The sequence below is a fragment of the Amblyomma maculatum genome, chromosome 4 (assembly GCF_055883805.1).
Source record: "Amblyomma maculatum isolate TAMU_Amacu chromosome 4, ASM5588380v1, whole genome shotgun sequence".
In the NCBI taxonomy this organism is placed as follows: domain Eukaryota; kingdom Metazoa; phylum Arthropoda; class Arachnida; order Ixodida; family Ixodidae; genus Amblyomma; species Amblyomma maculatum.
Genome location: NC_139347.1, coordinates 95,578,874 through 95,591,726, shown reverse-complemented (window position 1 = coordinate 95,591,726; position 12,853 = coordinate 95,578,874). Strand labels below are relative to the sequence as shown.

Genomic DNA, 12,853 nt, shown 5'->3' with positions numbered 1-12,853 from the left:
CTCTGCACCTGCGGTGAGGGAACAAGGAAGAGTAAGTGCCACCGTGCGTCGGCTCAGTTCAGTGATTGTCGGATCACTCGCAGAAGCGTCAGAGAGAAGGACTCAAATGACTCAGTACAAATACTGGAAGACATCTTATCTGATTCAAGAGTGCGGTGTGCTAAGAGTTTCCTTTCTTGCAGGCGTACAAATTAGTCCGTCACACGCTTTGTCGTGACAATAACAAGTGCGACACTCATTAACTACACGCTATTGTTCATGCTCTTTACACAACATGTGATACATGCTCGTACAAGATCTTCGGCTGAACCTACTGGACAGTCGTGACCCGATGGAACAGGACTAGCGTGTGTTGCTCGCTGCCCGAGGGTCAGGTGTTCGATCCCGCCATCTGACGAGCCAAATTTTTATTTAGGCGCAATAATTCACTTTTCAAAGTTTTTCGTGGGAGAACAATGGCGTCAGGTCTACCACTTTATGAAAACTTTAACGCTATGTCGGTATACGGTACGATATGATGATGTCGTACGTTGATTAATGCTTCGAAGCTGTCTACGCAAGGAGCGTTCTTACATTTCAACGGCATTCAAAGCCGGTTTAAACGTTGACTGTCGGTTTTTCTGCTCAGCATTGAGTGAAGCGGGTTATGAAAGATGAAGGCGTGGGCATTTTGAGCAGCTGGAATGTAATATGGCTTCAACAGCAAGAACAGGCACCTAAAGCACTGCTTGCGCTAATGCGCTGGATTCCGTCGTTTATCGCTTCTGCCAGGACTGCATGTCCGAAACCTATATTCAGCGCGAAGAATAAAGGAACCTTGTTGTAGCGTGCATGCCTAGGAGAATCGATGCACTGACAAGATAGCGGAAGTGTGCGCGTGATGCGAGGCGAAGATCTTCCACTGAGTCTCATTGCATAATAAGGATGCATTTACATTAGCGTTCATCTGGGCGCAGCCATGTGGCTGGAAGAAAAGCTATAGTCTAAAGACATCGCTGGCATCAACTGTGACAGGCACTCCAGCAAACAAAACAGGCACTGTAGGCTTATGTTTTGCGCATTTCTCACTCTTTCCTTTGTATCTGCTTCATTTAGTGCCCACGACATTTCTGACAACTTGCAGGCTCACGCAGATTCGTGGGTACCCAGAAAAATATTTTTGGAATGCAACCTTCAACAGCCCACGAAATCATGTAATCCTGTGGAAAGCAAAACCTACAGGGGTAGTTGCTCGTGTCTCTTCGACCCTTCAGCCAGCAAGATCAGCAAGTCCGTGTTTTGCAAATTAACAAGAGATAACTTTCTATAGGCGAACATTGTACGACTCAAGCTCAATCTAGCTGATTGTTCAATCAATCGCAGTGAGCTGTAACTCTTAACAGATACTACTTGGTAATACAGCAATGTTCGGTGGAATGGATTCTTGCAGTGCTGCACCCTGCCAGTCAGTCTCGCCTTCTAAGATTGCCGCGGCGACCCGTAAGGTTTGTTACCCGGTTCATGATGACTCATTACATACAACGAAGCGGCGACAATGTATCTGCAACATGTACAAAGACGATTGCCCCCAGGCCGAATTATGTTGGCGACCCATTGCTTGGCCACTGAGCTCCTCTCAAGCCGGTGCCCTACTCATCTGCCAAACCACTTCACTCACTGTTCATGACCTTTCGGTCTCACACGTACAAAACAAAAAAGAGAAAACTTCATTCAAGAGTGCCGGCCTGCGAGTACGTAAATAATAAAGGACGCAGTGGCAGAAACATGCTGACACGAGCGCAAGGTGACACCCGGCTTGGCGAAAGTTTACGCTCCAAACACATCCAAAATGAGGTCGAGCGCGGTGGCGTTGCCTCCGTTTTCATCTTAGAGGAGAATACTTCTACTCTTAGAGCTAAAACAAACAAACCTACAGACAAATAAATGGTCATTAAATAGGGGGAAGGGGCGTTTCATTGTCTCCATTTCCGAACTAAGTTCCAGTTCCTATGGCGTTGCAAGTGCTATTTCCCGAAATAGATCGACACAAACATACACGCAGGCAAGAAATGGTGACTACACGAAAAAAGTAAGAGGAGTATAACATGTGCATCATACAGCTGCGATGAGAGGGATCTACAGAGGCAAGAGGAATTCCGCGAAATGGAGTGAGTGGACGCAGCTAAGCGTAGGCCTGGCAGAGGCTATAGGAGCCAGCCGGCTACTTTGGAACGAAGTGTCGCCAGCCAGGGCTCTCACGGCCACCAAGGTTGTCCTCATGAGAGTGAGCGAACTGGCATGAGTACGGAGGAGGAGGAGGAGGGGTATCATGGAGCCGCGCCGCAGCCGGTCTGTCCCGCGGATCAGGGGAATAATGCATCCGGACCGCACCCTCGCGAAATATTTGAGGAAGCTTGCATGTTTGATGGCCAAGTTGGAATAACGTCATTCGACACTGGCTATCCTAAACAAAGCCAACTCTGCCCGATGAGCACCCTGTTTCCGGTGCCTGTGTTCTGATCGCCGGAGCTAACAACGCGAATGCTGTCAGCAGGCTTTTGATTTTAGTTCATACTCAGATGCGACTTTTATAGTTCTTGTCGACTCAGATTAATGTATTAATTACAAGTAGCACGCGCTCAAACGTCCCGCGATAATTTGTATCGAACTAGGTGCACACCTCGCTTACTACAAAAAACATCTCGCTTAGTTCATTAGCTTCGCTGAAGAAAAAGAAATACTTTTTTATACTTTTATCCTCACACGTACCTTATTTTGCATCATCATGCTAAAACGCCTGTCGCGGAAACAGTAATGCTATTGTGCCCTAAAAAACGACCTCGTCCGCACAAGCAAATACTGTGCTCGCTGCGTTATATACCGTATCCGTTGCAGCAATTTTTCATTCAGTAACCGAAGGCGTCACTCTGCACTTATCTGCCTTCTAATCAAGCTTTGTTCACAAATTAAAGGTCATCGAAAGTTTATCTTGGATTTTTCCGCTTACTCTCAGTTGTCGTGTCTCGTCGAAGTTATTTATAAAGCATTTCTGAAAACGTCATCAGCCTGCCCTCTACCGTTTGCTCTCGTTCCATCGTAGTGAAGAAAATTATTCGCTAGAGTTTCTGCTCTTTTTCTTTCTAAACAAATCGTGGCCACAATTCACACAGAAGAATCAACAGGAAGTGGCTGTCCTACCAAATCGTACATTGTTCATCCACAGAAGACTATATTCCAGCACGCAGAATTGTGGCCTTTATTCTGGCGTGCTGCCTTGTCTCTTAATTACAATCACATTGTCTCGCCTGACGACACTGGTAAATTCAATCAAGGCAAGCCAAAGCGTTCACGTGCAAATACACCATCGCTACTGCACTCAGCCGCCTTACAATTCGCTTCCGCTTTTGCATCGTAAAGGTTGCGGTATTATTCTTTTAATATTGTTCAAGCCCTCCCCCATACAGCGTTTCCGTCGATGTTAAGGCCTAAGAGAGCCGGGTTTCGAGGTAGCTTTTCGCGGGAGCCTCGGAGCTTGCGTCCGCTTCGCGAATTGACGAATGAGGTGTCGCGCAGGGTACACACAGCGACATTTTTTCACCCACTCTCAGGGTTTGTAAACAGGGGGCACAAATTTGTTAAAGCCGAGCAACGAAAGAGAATTGCAGCGTGGGTGGTGAAGAGTAAAGGTGTAAGCTTGTACGGAGGACGTGGCGACAGTTAGGCCCTCCCCAAGCGAATCTGGGCAGGGTGTTTGCCGAGCTGTCTCTTTCATCATCAAACAATTTGTGTGACGTGTCAATCAGGGTGGCCGAGCGAGGAACGCGGCTACACAGTAGCGCGTTCATCTTCGACCATTGCAATCATAGCTCGATGCGAAGGAAAACAGGACATCTCTGCCAGCGCCAAGTCGAGGCCCACGTACCGCCAGAGACTTGAGAGACTTTGTCCCATTTTGCGTGCCGACACGACTATGACTCGAACGGTGCGAGCAGCGCAGTCGAGTGTCCACTCTTCTTTTCCCTCACCGCAAACGTTCTTTTCATTCGGCACAAAATTTCATTCGGCGAACCGCAGCAGACACGCACGGGAGAAAAGTTCCAGTTCGTTTGCTTAGAATAACGAATCTCTAGAACAGCGGTGCGAAGGAATGCGAACAACTTTAGGAGACATTCCATTACTCGCCGGCGCTTAATGCAAACAAGAACCCGGTCTATATTAAGGTGAAGAATTCGTTGGAATTATTCAGCGACGCTTCTTGCTCGTGCAGTTCTCACTCCACTCCCCTCCCTCCCCTCCCCTCCCCCATCTGGTCGGCGTGCCCTGTTTGCAAATTTAAGCGGCCAAATACAGTAAATATTTTCTGCTTAAACATAAAAAAGGCTGGTAACTGGAGATGTAGTTCGGTCTCCCACGTAACTCAAGGAAAAAAAGATTTGCTGGTCTCGTTGCTTTTCAACAAAGAGTGGCCGCAAAGTTTGGTAGTCTTCGAAGCGGCCAGGATGAACGCAATAGGAGTAATAATAATAGTAATAGTAAAACATTCCGAATGAAAGCAAGAGGGAAAGAAAAAGCCGAGTCTGAAGCCGATAAGAAAGCAAGCCGGGAGCCGAGACGGTCTTGAGGGAGAAACACGTCGGCTCCCTTGTCAAGAAATCGTATAAAGTCTTTCTCGACTCCACTGGGGACGCCCGTGCAGCACTGCGGCGACGGCATCTAATTTAGTCTCCCGCGGTTCCCTCGAGCCTCATTGGATTAGTGGAACCTAAAAGGTCGTTAAAGTTTAATACCGCCACTCCTGCACCGTTGAATCGACTGCGAAGACGCGAGGGCGGGGGATGCTCGGGACGTGCTGCCTCAATCCCATTTTATCGCTGATCAGGAAACTCGAGTTACTATCAACCAAGAAGTAGGTGCGCAAAATAAAAACGGGAAAGCCAATCGCGGATTGTCAGCGACAACACAGTAGCCTCAGCTCGTCACGTGTGCCGTGTTTTGAACTACGCGCTCTATGTGTGTACTCGGAAAAAGTCACGACGGGTCATTGCATTTTGCTACAAGCCATCCCCGATTCAGATAAACTATAAAATCAGCTAAATCCTCCACATAGTTATAGGTAAAAAAAATAGCCCCTCAACCGAAAGCATTCACTAAAGCATTTTGTAAGCCGCACATTTTTGTGTGTGCCAGTAAGTGTTCTTCAAGGTTTTCCATCATGTACTGTTAAAACAAAACTATTATGTGAAACCTATGGAACTAGTTTGGTCGAAAAGACGGAGCGTTTGCCGTTGCTGTAGCAGAAATTAAGTCAAAGGTGTCAGCGAAAATACGCAAGTGGTTGCATATCAAAAATTGTGACGTCACCGTCTTTTGTGCGGCGTAAGCATGATGTCCTACATTATTCGCATTAGGCATCCATTTGCAAGTCGTGTTAGCGACTAGCCTGCGGTAGGGATTTGAACCGACGACATATATATATCTCAAATAACTGTAGGTGTTCACGAAAACTGAGACAGATACGGCGCCTTCCTTTCCCCCTAAGCCAACTTAACGAACACGCCAGAGTACCTGGGTTCGATCCCGACCGCCAGCGGCTGCGTTTCGATGGAGGCGAAATGAAGAAGCGTCCGTGTGCTGTGCGATGTCAGAGCACGTCAACTAAGAACGTTGGCAAGGCGTAGAAAGTACGCACTTGCACATGACACACTAAGCCGAGAACAAGGCACTACACTTAGGGGACAGGTAGGTCACCGCAGCTTGCGGCGGGGGCTACCCTGTCTGAAGTTTTATCTGTTGTAGGCCGTCATTGCACCCGCCACCACTTCGGTGGTGGACGACGGCTGTTGTTGCGGCGCGCGTCTTTCTCTCCCTCTTCCTTTTCTTCTCTATTTTCTCTTCTGTCTGCACGAGGTATAAAAACTGCCCTGACGGGGCTGGGACAGCTAGGTCACTGCCGCTTGCGGCGGGTGTTAGCCTGTTCGAATTTTTACCTGTTGTAGGCTGTCATTGCACCCGCCACCTCTTCGGTGGTGGACGACAGCTGTTGCGGCGCGCCTTTCTCTCCCTCTTCCTTTTCTTTCTTCTCTATTTTCTCTTCTGTCTGCCCCGCCTGGGTGGTGCAGTGGTAAGACACCCGACTACTGTGCCGGAGTACCCGGGTTCGAACCCGACCTCGGCGGCTGCGTTTCGATGGAGGCGAAACGAAGAGGCATCCGTGTGCTGTACAATGTCAGCGCACGTTAAAGATCCCCAGGTGGTCGAAATTACTTCGTAGCCCTCCACTATGGCTCCTCTTTCTCTCTTTCCACTTTCACTCCCACCTTCCTCCCTTCCCTTACGGCGCGGTTGCGGTGTCCACAGAAAACAAGTGAGACAGTTACCGCGCCTTTCCCTTCCTATAAATAAATCAGTTTTTTTCTTCTCTTCTGTCTGCACGAGGCAGCGGTGGTGGCTCAGCTACAGAGCCAGTAGCAGGCCCGTGCATTTTCTTTTCCTTCTTCCTATACAGCCACAACAGGCAGCGGAGGTGAGACAGTTACCGCGCCTTTTCCCTTCCTATAAATAAATCAGGAGGCGGAGATGGCTCAGCTACAGAGCCAGTAGTAGGCCCGTGCATTTTCTTTTCCTTCTTCCTACAGCCACAACAACAACAAACGCATATCCAAACAGAGCCCTGTGCCACAAGATATGGCCAACACAATACAAAAGCGAATGTCTCTGGTGCGGAGACACTGCTACACTATACCACATAACATGGGGATGTAGGGAAAGCCCCATAATGCCTAAAATAGATAGCCCTAGTTCTGAGCAGTGGGAGGGCCTCCTAGTCGACTTGGACGCACAGCATCAGCTCATGCTGGTGCAGCGGGCCAGAGCCGCTGCTGAGGCCAACGGACTCCTGGACAGAGGACTGCCGACTACTGCTCTTTCCTAACCCACTCCCCTAGCCCCAATTTCCCCCAATAAAGTTTATCAATAAAACAATTGCCGCAATTAAAGATACGCAGATGGTCGAAATTACTCCGGAGCCCTCCACTACGGCACTCCTTTCTCTCTATTCACTTTCACTCCAACCTTCCACCCATACCTTACAGCGCGGGTCAGGTGTCTACAGAAACAAGTGTGACAGATACTGCTCCTTTATCTTCCTGTGACAAAATTATTATTAGCTCGGTTACTCCGGCACAGTTAAAATTTAATTTTAATTTCAACAGTGCTGGAATACCCGGATCCATCCCGACCGCCAGCGGCTGTGTTTCGATGGAGGCGATACGAAGAGGCGTCAAATCAAATCAATTTCTCATCCATACACGATGTTGGCGGCACAGACAAAAAGCCGTGAAACAATCGGCTTGACAAGTATATGTGCCCCTTTCGAAGACTGCATACCTAGTAATGCGTGCTGTGCGATGTCAGTGCACGTTAAAGATCCTCAGGTAGTCGAAATTACTCCGTAACCCTCCACTACGGCTCCTGTGTCTGTCTTGCTACTTTCACTCCCACCTTTCTCCCTTGCCGTATGGCGCCTTTCAAATGCCCACAGGACAAACGTGACAAATACTGCGCCTTACTTCTCCCTATCGCTCACCTCTTTAATTTCCTCTACCTTTTCCTCGCTATCCCTTTATTTCCGCCGCCCCAGTTCAGGTGCTTCAGATAGCAGATAGCAGATACCAAGGTTGGCAAACATCTTCTCTTTCCTTTTGTATATACAATAAATAACCACTACCACCACCACCCTTCCTGGTGGTGGTGGTAAAAGCTTTATTTAGTGAAGGCCAGAAAATAAATAAAATTTTATTGCCGCCATTCCGTGGGTGGCCTTCCGGCTGCTGGTCGTGGCCACCAGGTCACGCCTTGCGGCGATTTCCGCTGCCCGGGTCGTAAGCCGCTGCTGAATATACGACTCTGAGCTGGCCAAAGCAGCCTCTCATAGCTGCGGGCTGTTTATTTGCCAGGAGACGGGGGGAAAGTGCGCCGGACAAGTGTACAGTATATGAGCATAGTCTGCTCAGGGAGAGCTGCAAAGCGTGCACTGGGGCGAGAAGGCACCGGGGTGAATAAGGGCAAGGCGTGCAGGGGAGAGGAAAGTGTGGGCTTGTAAATGACGCCACGTATTTTGTTCGATTTTAGATAGAGACTTGTGAGGGGGAGGGAGGGATAAGCGAGAGCTGCGGTATTGGAGGGTGATGTCATTGAACCGAATATTATCATTATTAACAAAATATATAAAAGTATCAGCGGTATGAAAAGGAGGTGTTAAATGAATTTGCCCTTTAGACGAAGCTTGAGTGTCCTCTAATTTTATTTTAATTTAATTTTTTTTATGGCTAGAGCGTATACATTTCTTTTTGGTCGAAAATCTTTAGTTGTACCCGATTTCCACTCGGGGTTCTTCGAAAGTGTTCGAAACGTGGTGGAAAAACGGCGCGGCTCAGGTATTGACCGAGAACTAAGACAGGTGCTGCACTTTTAGTTTGCAATAAATAAATTTACAAATTAAGGGCAGGTGTCCACTGAAGATTGAGAATGACACTGCGCCTGCCCTTCCACAAAAACCTACTTAGTTGCGACGCGCGTCTTTCTTTTCCGCTTCCTTTTTCTTCTCTTCTGTCTTTCTCTTCTCTCTGCCTTTCTCTTTTTTTTTTTAATCTGTCTGCGTGTGCTGTGCGATATCAGCGCACATTAAAGATCCCCAGGTGATCGAAATTCCTCCGTAGTCCTCCACTACGGCTCCTCTTTCTCTCTTTTCACTTTCACTCCCACTTTCCTCCCTTCCCTTACGGCGCGGTTGAGGTGTCCACATAAAACAAGTGAGGCAGTTACAGCACCTTTCCCTTCCTTAAAATCAATCAATCTTCTGTCTGCGCGAGGCAGCGGAGGTGGCTCAGCTACAGAGCCAGTAGCGGGCCCGTGCATTTTCTTTTCCTTCTTCCTACAGCCACAAGAAGAAAGATCTACTTAAACAAAAATATAAAAATTTGCAGAATGAAAAGGCAGCGCAAAAGGCACTGTCTCGTTTGTCCTTAAGGCGTAGCTAGAGCAAGCATTTTTTTTTCCCGCCCAGTATCAAATCAAGGCGGTAAACAGTAGCAAGTGAGCTTACTGGCAGCGTAGTCAGCACACTGAAGGCGCTTCATTTATATTCGGCAATAATGTTAGGAAGAGCGGCTCTAGCCCCCACCTAGCTGCATACGTCAACGCCTTCTTTCACCAGTTGAACGCCCATACTTATTAAATAAAATGAGGAAGAATGTACCATGCACTGAGAAGGGGAGCTGAAAAACTCTGATTTCTCATGAATTGAAGAGTACTTAGTAAAAAAAAAAAAAAAAAACAAACAAAACAAAACAAAAAGAGGGCGCACAGACAAGAAAACTCCGATAACTCTCTCCTCTAAAGTGCACATTTATCTCCACTCCTCACTTTGACCGCCAGGAGACGTCCTTATCGCCAAAGGCCTACCCACAGTGCCCCTCAAAAAATACTTTCCGTCCAGCGAGCGACTCATTCTGGTCAAGCAGAAGACATGTCGTCGTGGCAGGGGTCACCATCACCCTGTTGAATGCACTAGAGCGCTAAGAATTCACTGAAGCCTGTGAGCAAATAAGAGCAGCAAAGGGAGACCAACCATGTCCCAACGCAAGCCGTCCAATTGTGAGCGGCTTTTGCGTTCGTATGTGGACTCCAGGGAGCTTCACCGCATCGAGATCAGCTACAACGAGCACCTGCACCACGGACACATGTTGCCGGCCGTGCAGTACGACTACGGCCGCTGCCTGGTCCTTAGTCGCTTCCCCGCTGACATCATAAAGGTGCGTGAGAGTTGGGCACGGCGTAATATTTATATTCTTACACCGTGAAGTGGACCTGTGTCGGTCACCGCTTCGTCGAGACGCGCGACGTGTCTGACTGATTTGCAACGCTTGACTTTGCTTTAGAGCAAAATAACCGGTAATGAAGCCAGTTTGCCAGTTCATCTTGGGTAGTTTTATTATAAGGTTGGATATAATTGTGCACGTGATTCAAAAGCATCGCAAATGGTTGATCCATTAATGGTGTTTAACGCGCCATCCGACTCACGCCGTAATGTAGAGCTTTATGTAATTTCGATCACCTGGGGCTCTTAACGGGATCTGACATCATCGAATGCTACACGCGCGCGTCAGACCAGCATCGAACCCATTGTCGCCGGGCTCAGTACTCTGGCGCGTTAACTACTCAGTCACTACGGCGAGGCAGGATCACGGTTAATAGAGAAAGCGCGCAAGGCCCGTTCAAGTACTTCTCCGTTTGCTATGGCGTTAGCGAAAAATTGCGCAGTAAGTTTCAGTCTTTGTTCCTGGACAGACGCGGAGAAAAGAAGCTTATGTGGGTCATTCTGCGCCAGCTTGGGGCACTGGGTGGGTTCGGGTAGAACCGGTGTCCGCTTTGACCTCACTAGATACTTCAAGATAGTACTGCTGGCGCGTATGAGTACAGTGTGACGTCGCTTGAACACGTCTGATTGGGGGCCCTGATCACACCTTGTCATGGGAAGTCACTGATTCATGTCGTGCTTTCAAGTGCGTCTGCAGCAACCACCGGCGACGATTGACCCAAATTCTAAAATCATACCTGACAAATATCGCTACTAATTAATAGATCTGTGTAAAGCACGGAAGCTTTTTTTCGAAGGGTTGAGTGAAGTCGAACATTATGCTCGTCAACTGTGATGAGCATTTTGCGATTCGAGTTAGGCCACTGCTATGCTTTAGACGGCCCGTTTCGCGGCGGCGCAGGGCATCGTCCTGATGGAGCAGCTGACGCAGTTGGAGTACCGACCCGTCGACTGCTGTTACATGGCGGCGCTTGCACACACCAAGCTGGGAAACTACAGCACTGCGCTCCAGTTCACCAAGATGATGCTCGTCAAGGACCCTCGCAGCGAACAGGGTCGTGAGCTGCAGGAGCTCATTCACCGGAAGGTGTTGCGCGAGTACCTGTTCCAAGTGGCTGTGGTCGGTGGAGTCGTCATCATGATTAGTGTGCTCATCTCCATGGCCATGGCCAGACGCTGACGACACCTCACGATGGGCCATCACGTGATGCCGGGAAGGAGGTGCGGACACATTGAATAGTGATTGCTCCAAGTCTCTTGGAACCTCAGGTCTAGGCTGCCAACAGGCTTTTGAGACCATTCTCGCTACTGTCGCTCCGCACTGTCTGCAGTCCCTGCTTCTTATTTACAGCGGTTCACGGTAGTTCTGAAATGTAGTCTCGACTTGCCGAATGGCATTGACGAAAAAGGTAAAAAAGTGTAGCGCGCGCTGTGCCCAGCCTGCTCTTACCAGTGTCGCAGCGTTAACTTGACTTGCAGGGCTGTAAGTGAAGCTCGTTCAAATTAAAAGCAGCGAAGGTCATTAACCTCCGCTCTGAAGAGTGCAATCACGTCGTGCCACAGCTCCACCAGGCCACGTGGCAGGCAAATTGAATACTTCTGTGTTTTCCTTGCGTCTACAGGTAGGAAATCGCTTGCCCTATTTTGGGGGCTACCTGGCTACAGCAGTGCCCGATGTCAAGTCAGTGATTTTTTTAGCAGTTGTTTTACCATACGTTGAATATACGTTATCCACCTATAGACATACTGTGAGAACTTTATAGCGAAATAGCTCTATGAAATTTTAGCAAGGGCTGTCTTGAATTCCAGGCTTTAACCTTTTGTCATGCGATCGCGGTGGTTGTGATGGCACTGTCCATATTTTTTCTTTTTTTGTCTGTGTGCATGGTGCTTCATTATTAAATTACCTTTTTTAACCAGACAACGGTAGCATTGAACTGGGCTTTTACCAAGAAAGGCCCACTGTCTACTGCAGAAACGTAGACACCCTCGGAAAAAGCCCTTTTTAGCAGCCAACCCCCCTCCCTTTTCGCAAAAAAAAAAAAAAAAACAAAGAAAGATAAATAAAACAAGCACGCTATTCATTACATTACGTCGCTAATGTTTTAACGCTAGACATAACTTCTCTTAGAGTATATTTATGCGTAGTTATCAGCGCAAATTGAAAGCATAAGCCTATAATTCTTATGCTATCGAAAGAAGGGAAAAAGTACATACAGCTGCAAAATTCGTGCTCAAATCTAACGGCAATGAGCGCAGCTCGGCTCATTGTTTGAGTTTGGGAGACCCAGCCGCGTAATATAATATATTCTCTACTCTCTGATGCCATTGTTGGGAAACAAAACAAAAAAAGGTCCTCAGTGTTAACGGACATGAAAGGGGTCCTTCTTGTGCCGTCATGCCTGCCTTTCGACCAGGTCATTGTGCGCAGCTAGTTCAGCCCTTGGTCACGCGTTGAAACCAGACGACCCAGTCAGGAATAAAATTCAAACCTCAAAGTGCATCCTTTGTATATATATATATACATTTTCCTCCACCATTTCACCCAAATGTGGTTGCTCCTCTTTGCCTCCCTGTTCTGTGCGCTATTACCGTCTTTTATTTCGAAAAAAAAAAAGACAAACAAACATATACTTCTCTCAAAATGACAAGTATGAGTAGATTCCAATGAGCAAGATCGCTGACGTTTCCAGCTATTGTGTTTGGCCTCACCAGATGCACTGCGTCATACCAAGCACCAGGCTCATCAGTCACGCGTAACGTCTCTTTGAAAAGTGCGAGCCCAATTGATAGAGAGAGAAAAAAAAAGAAGATTGCGAAAGCATCGCCAGCAGAAATGCTATAGTACAGTTGCACGTCAATGCATGCAGATAAGATGCATCCGGCTTACTGGAAAGTAACCACGTAGGGGCCACGAGACTGGAGATAACCGCGTCGGCGAAAAATGCACGCTTCTTTTTTTGCAAACTTGCGGAAGTCTTGCGATAGGCATCCTAG

General features: G+C 47.9%; 1 protein-coding gene across 1 annotated transcript; it reads left to right on the top strand.

The window, feature by feature from the left end:
- The first annotated feature begins 9,608 nt into the window (after window positions 1-9,608).
- LOC146191690 (uncharacterized) lies at window positions 9,609-11,689 on the top strand. The gene is made up of 2 exons (XM_084599977.1): window positions 9,609-9,791; window positions 10,758-11,689. The coding sequence occupies exons 1-2, from the start codon at window positions 9,609-9,611 to the stop codon at window positions 11,034-11,036; spliced, it is 462 nt and encodes a 153-aa protein (XP_084456103.1). The 3' UTR covers window positions 11,037-11,689.
- Window positions 11,690-12,853: the final 1,164 nt, after the last annotated feature.

What these genes read in the sequence shown, in the direction of transcription:
- LOC146191690 (XM_084599977.1), top strand. Translation starts at nt 9,609, where the DNA reads ATGTCCCAACGCAAGCCGTCCAATTGTGAGCGGCTTTTGCGTTCGTAT. An exon ending in TCCCCGCTGACATCATAAAG is followed by an intron (nt 9,792 to 10,757) that starts GTGCGTGAGAGT and finishes GCGGCGGCGCAG; the next exon opens with GGCATCGTCCTGATGGAGCA.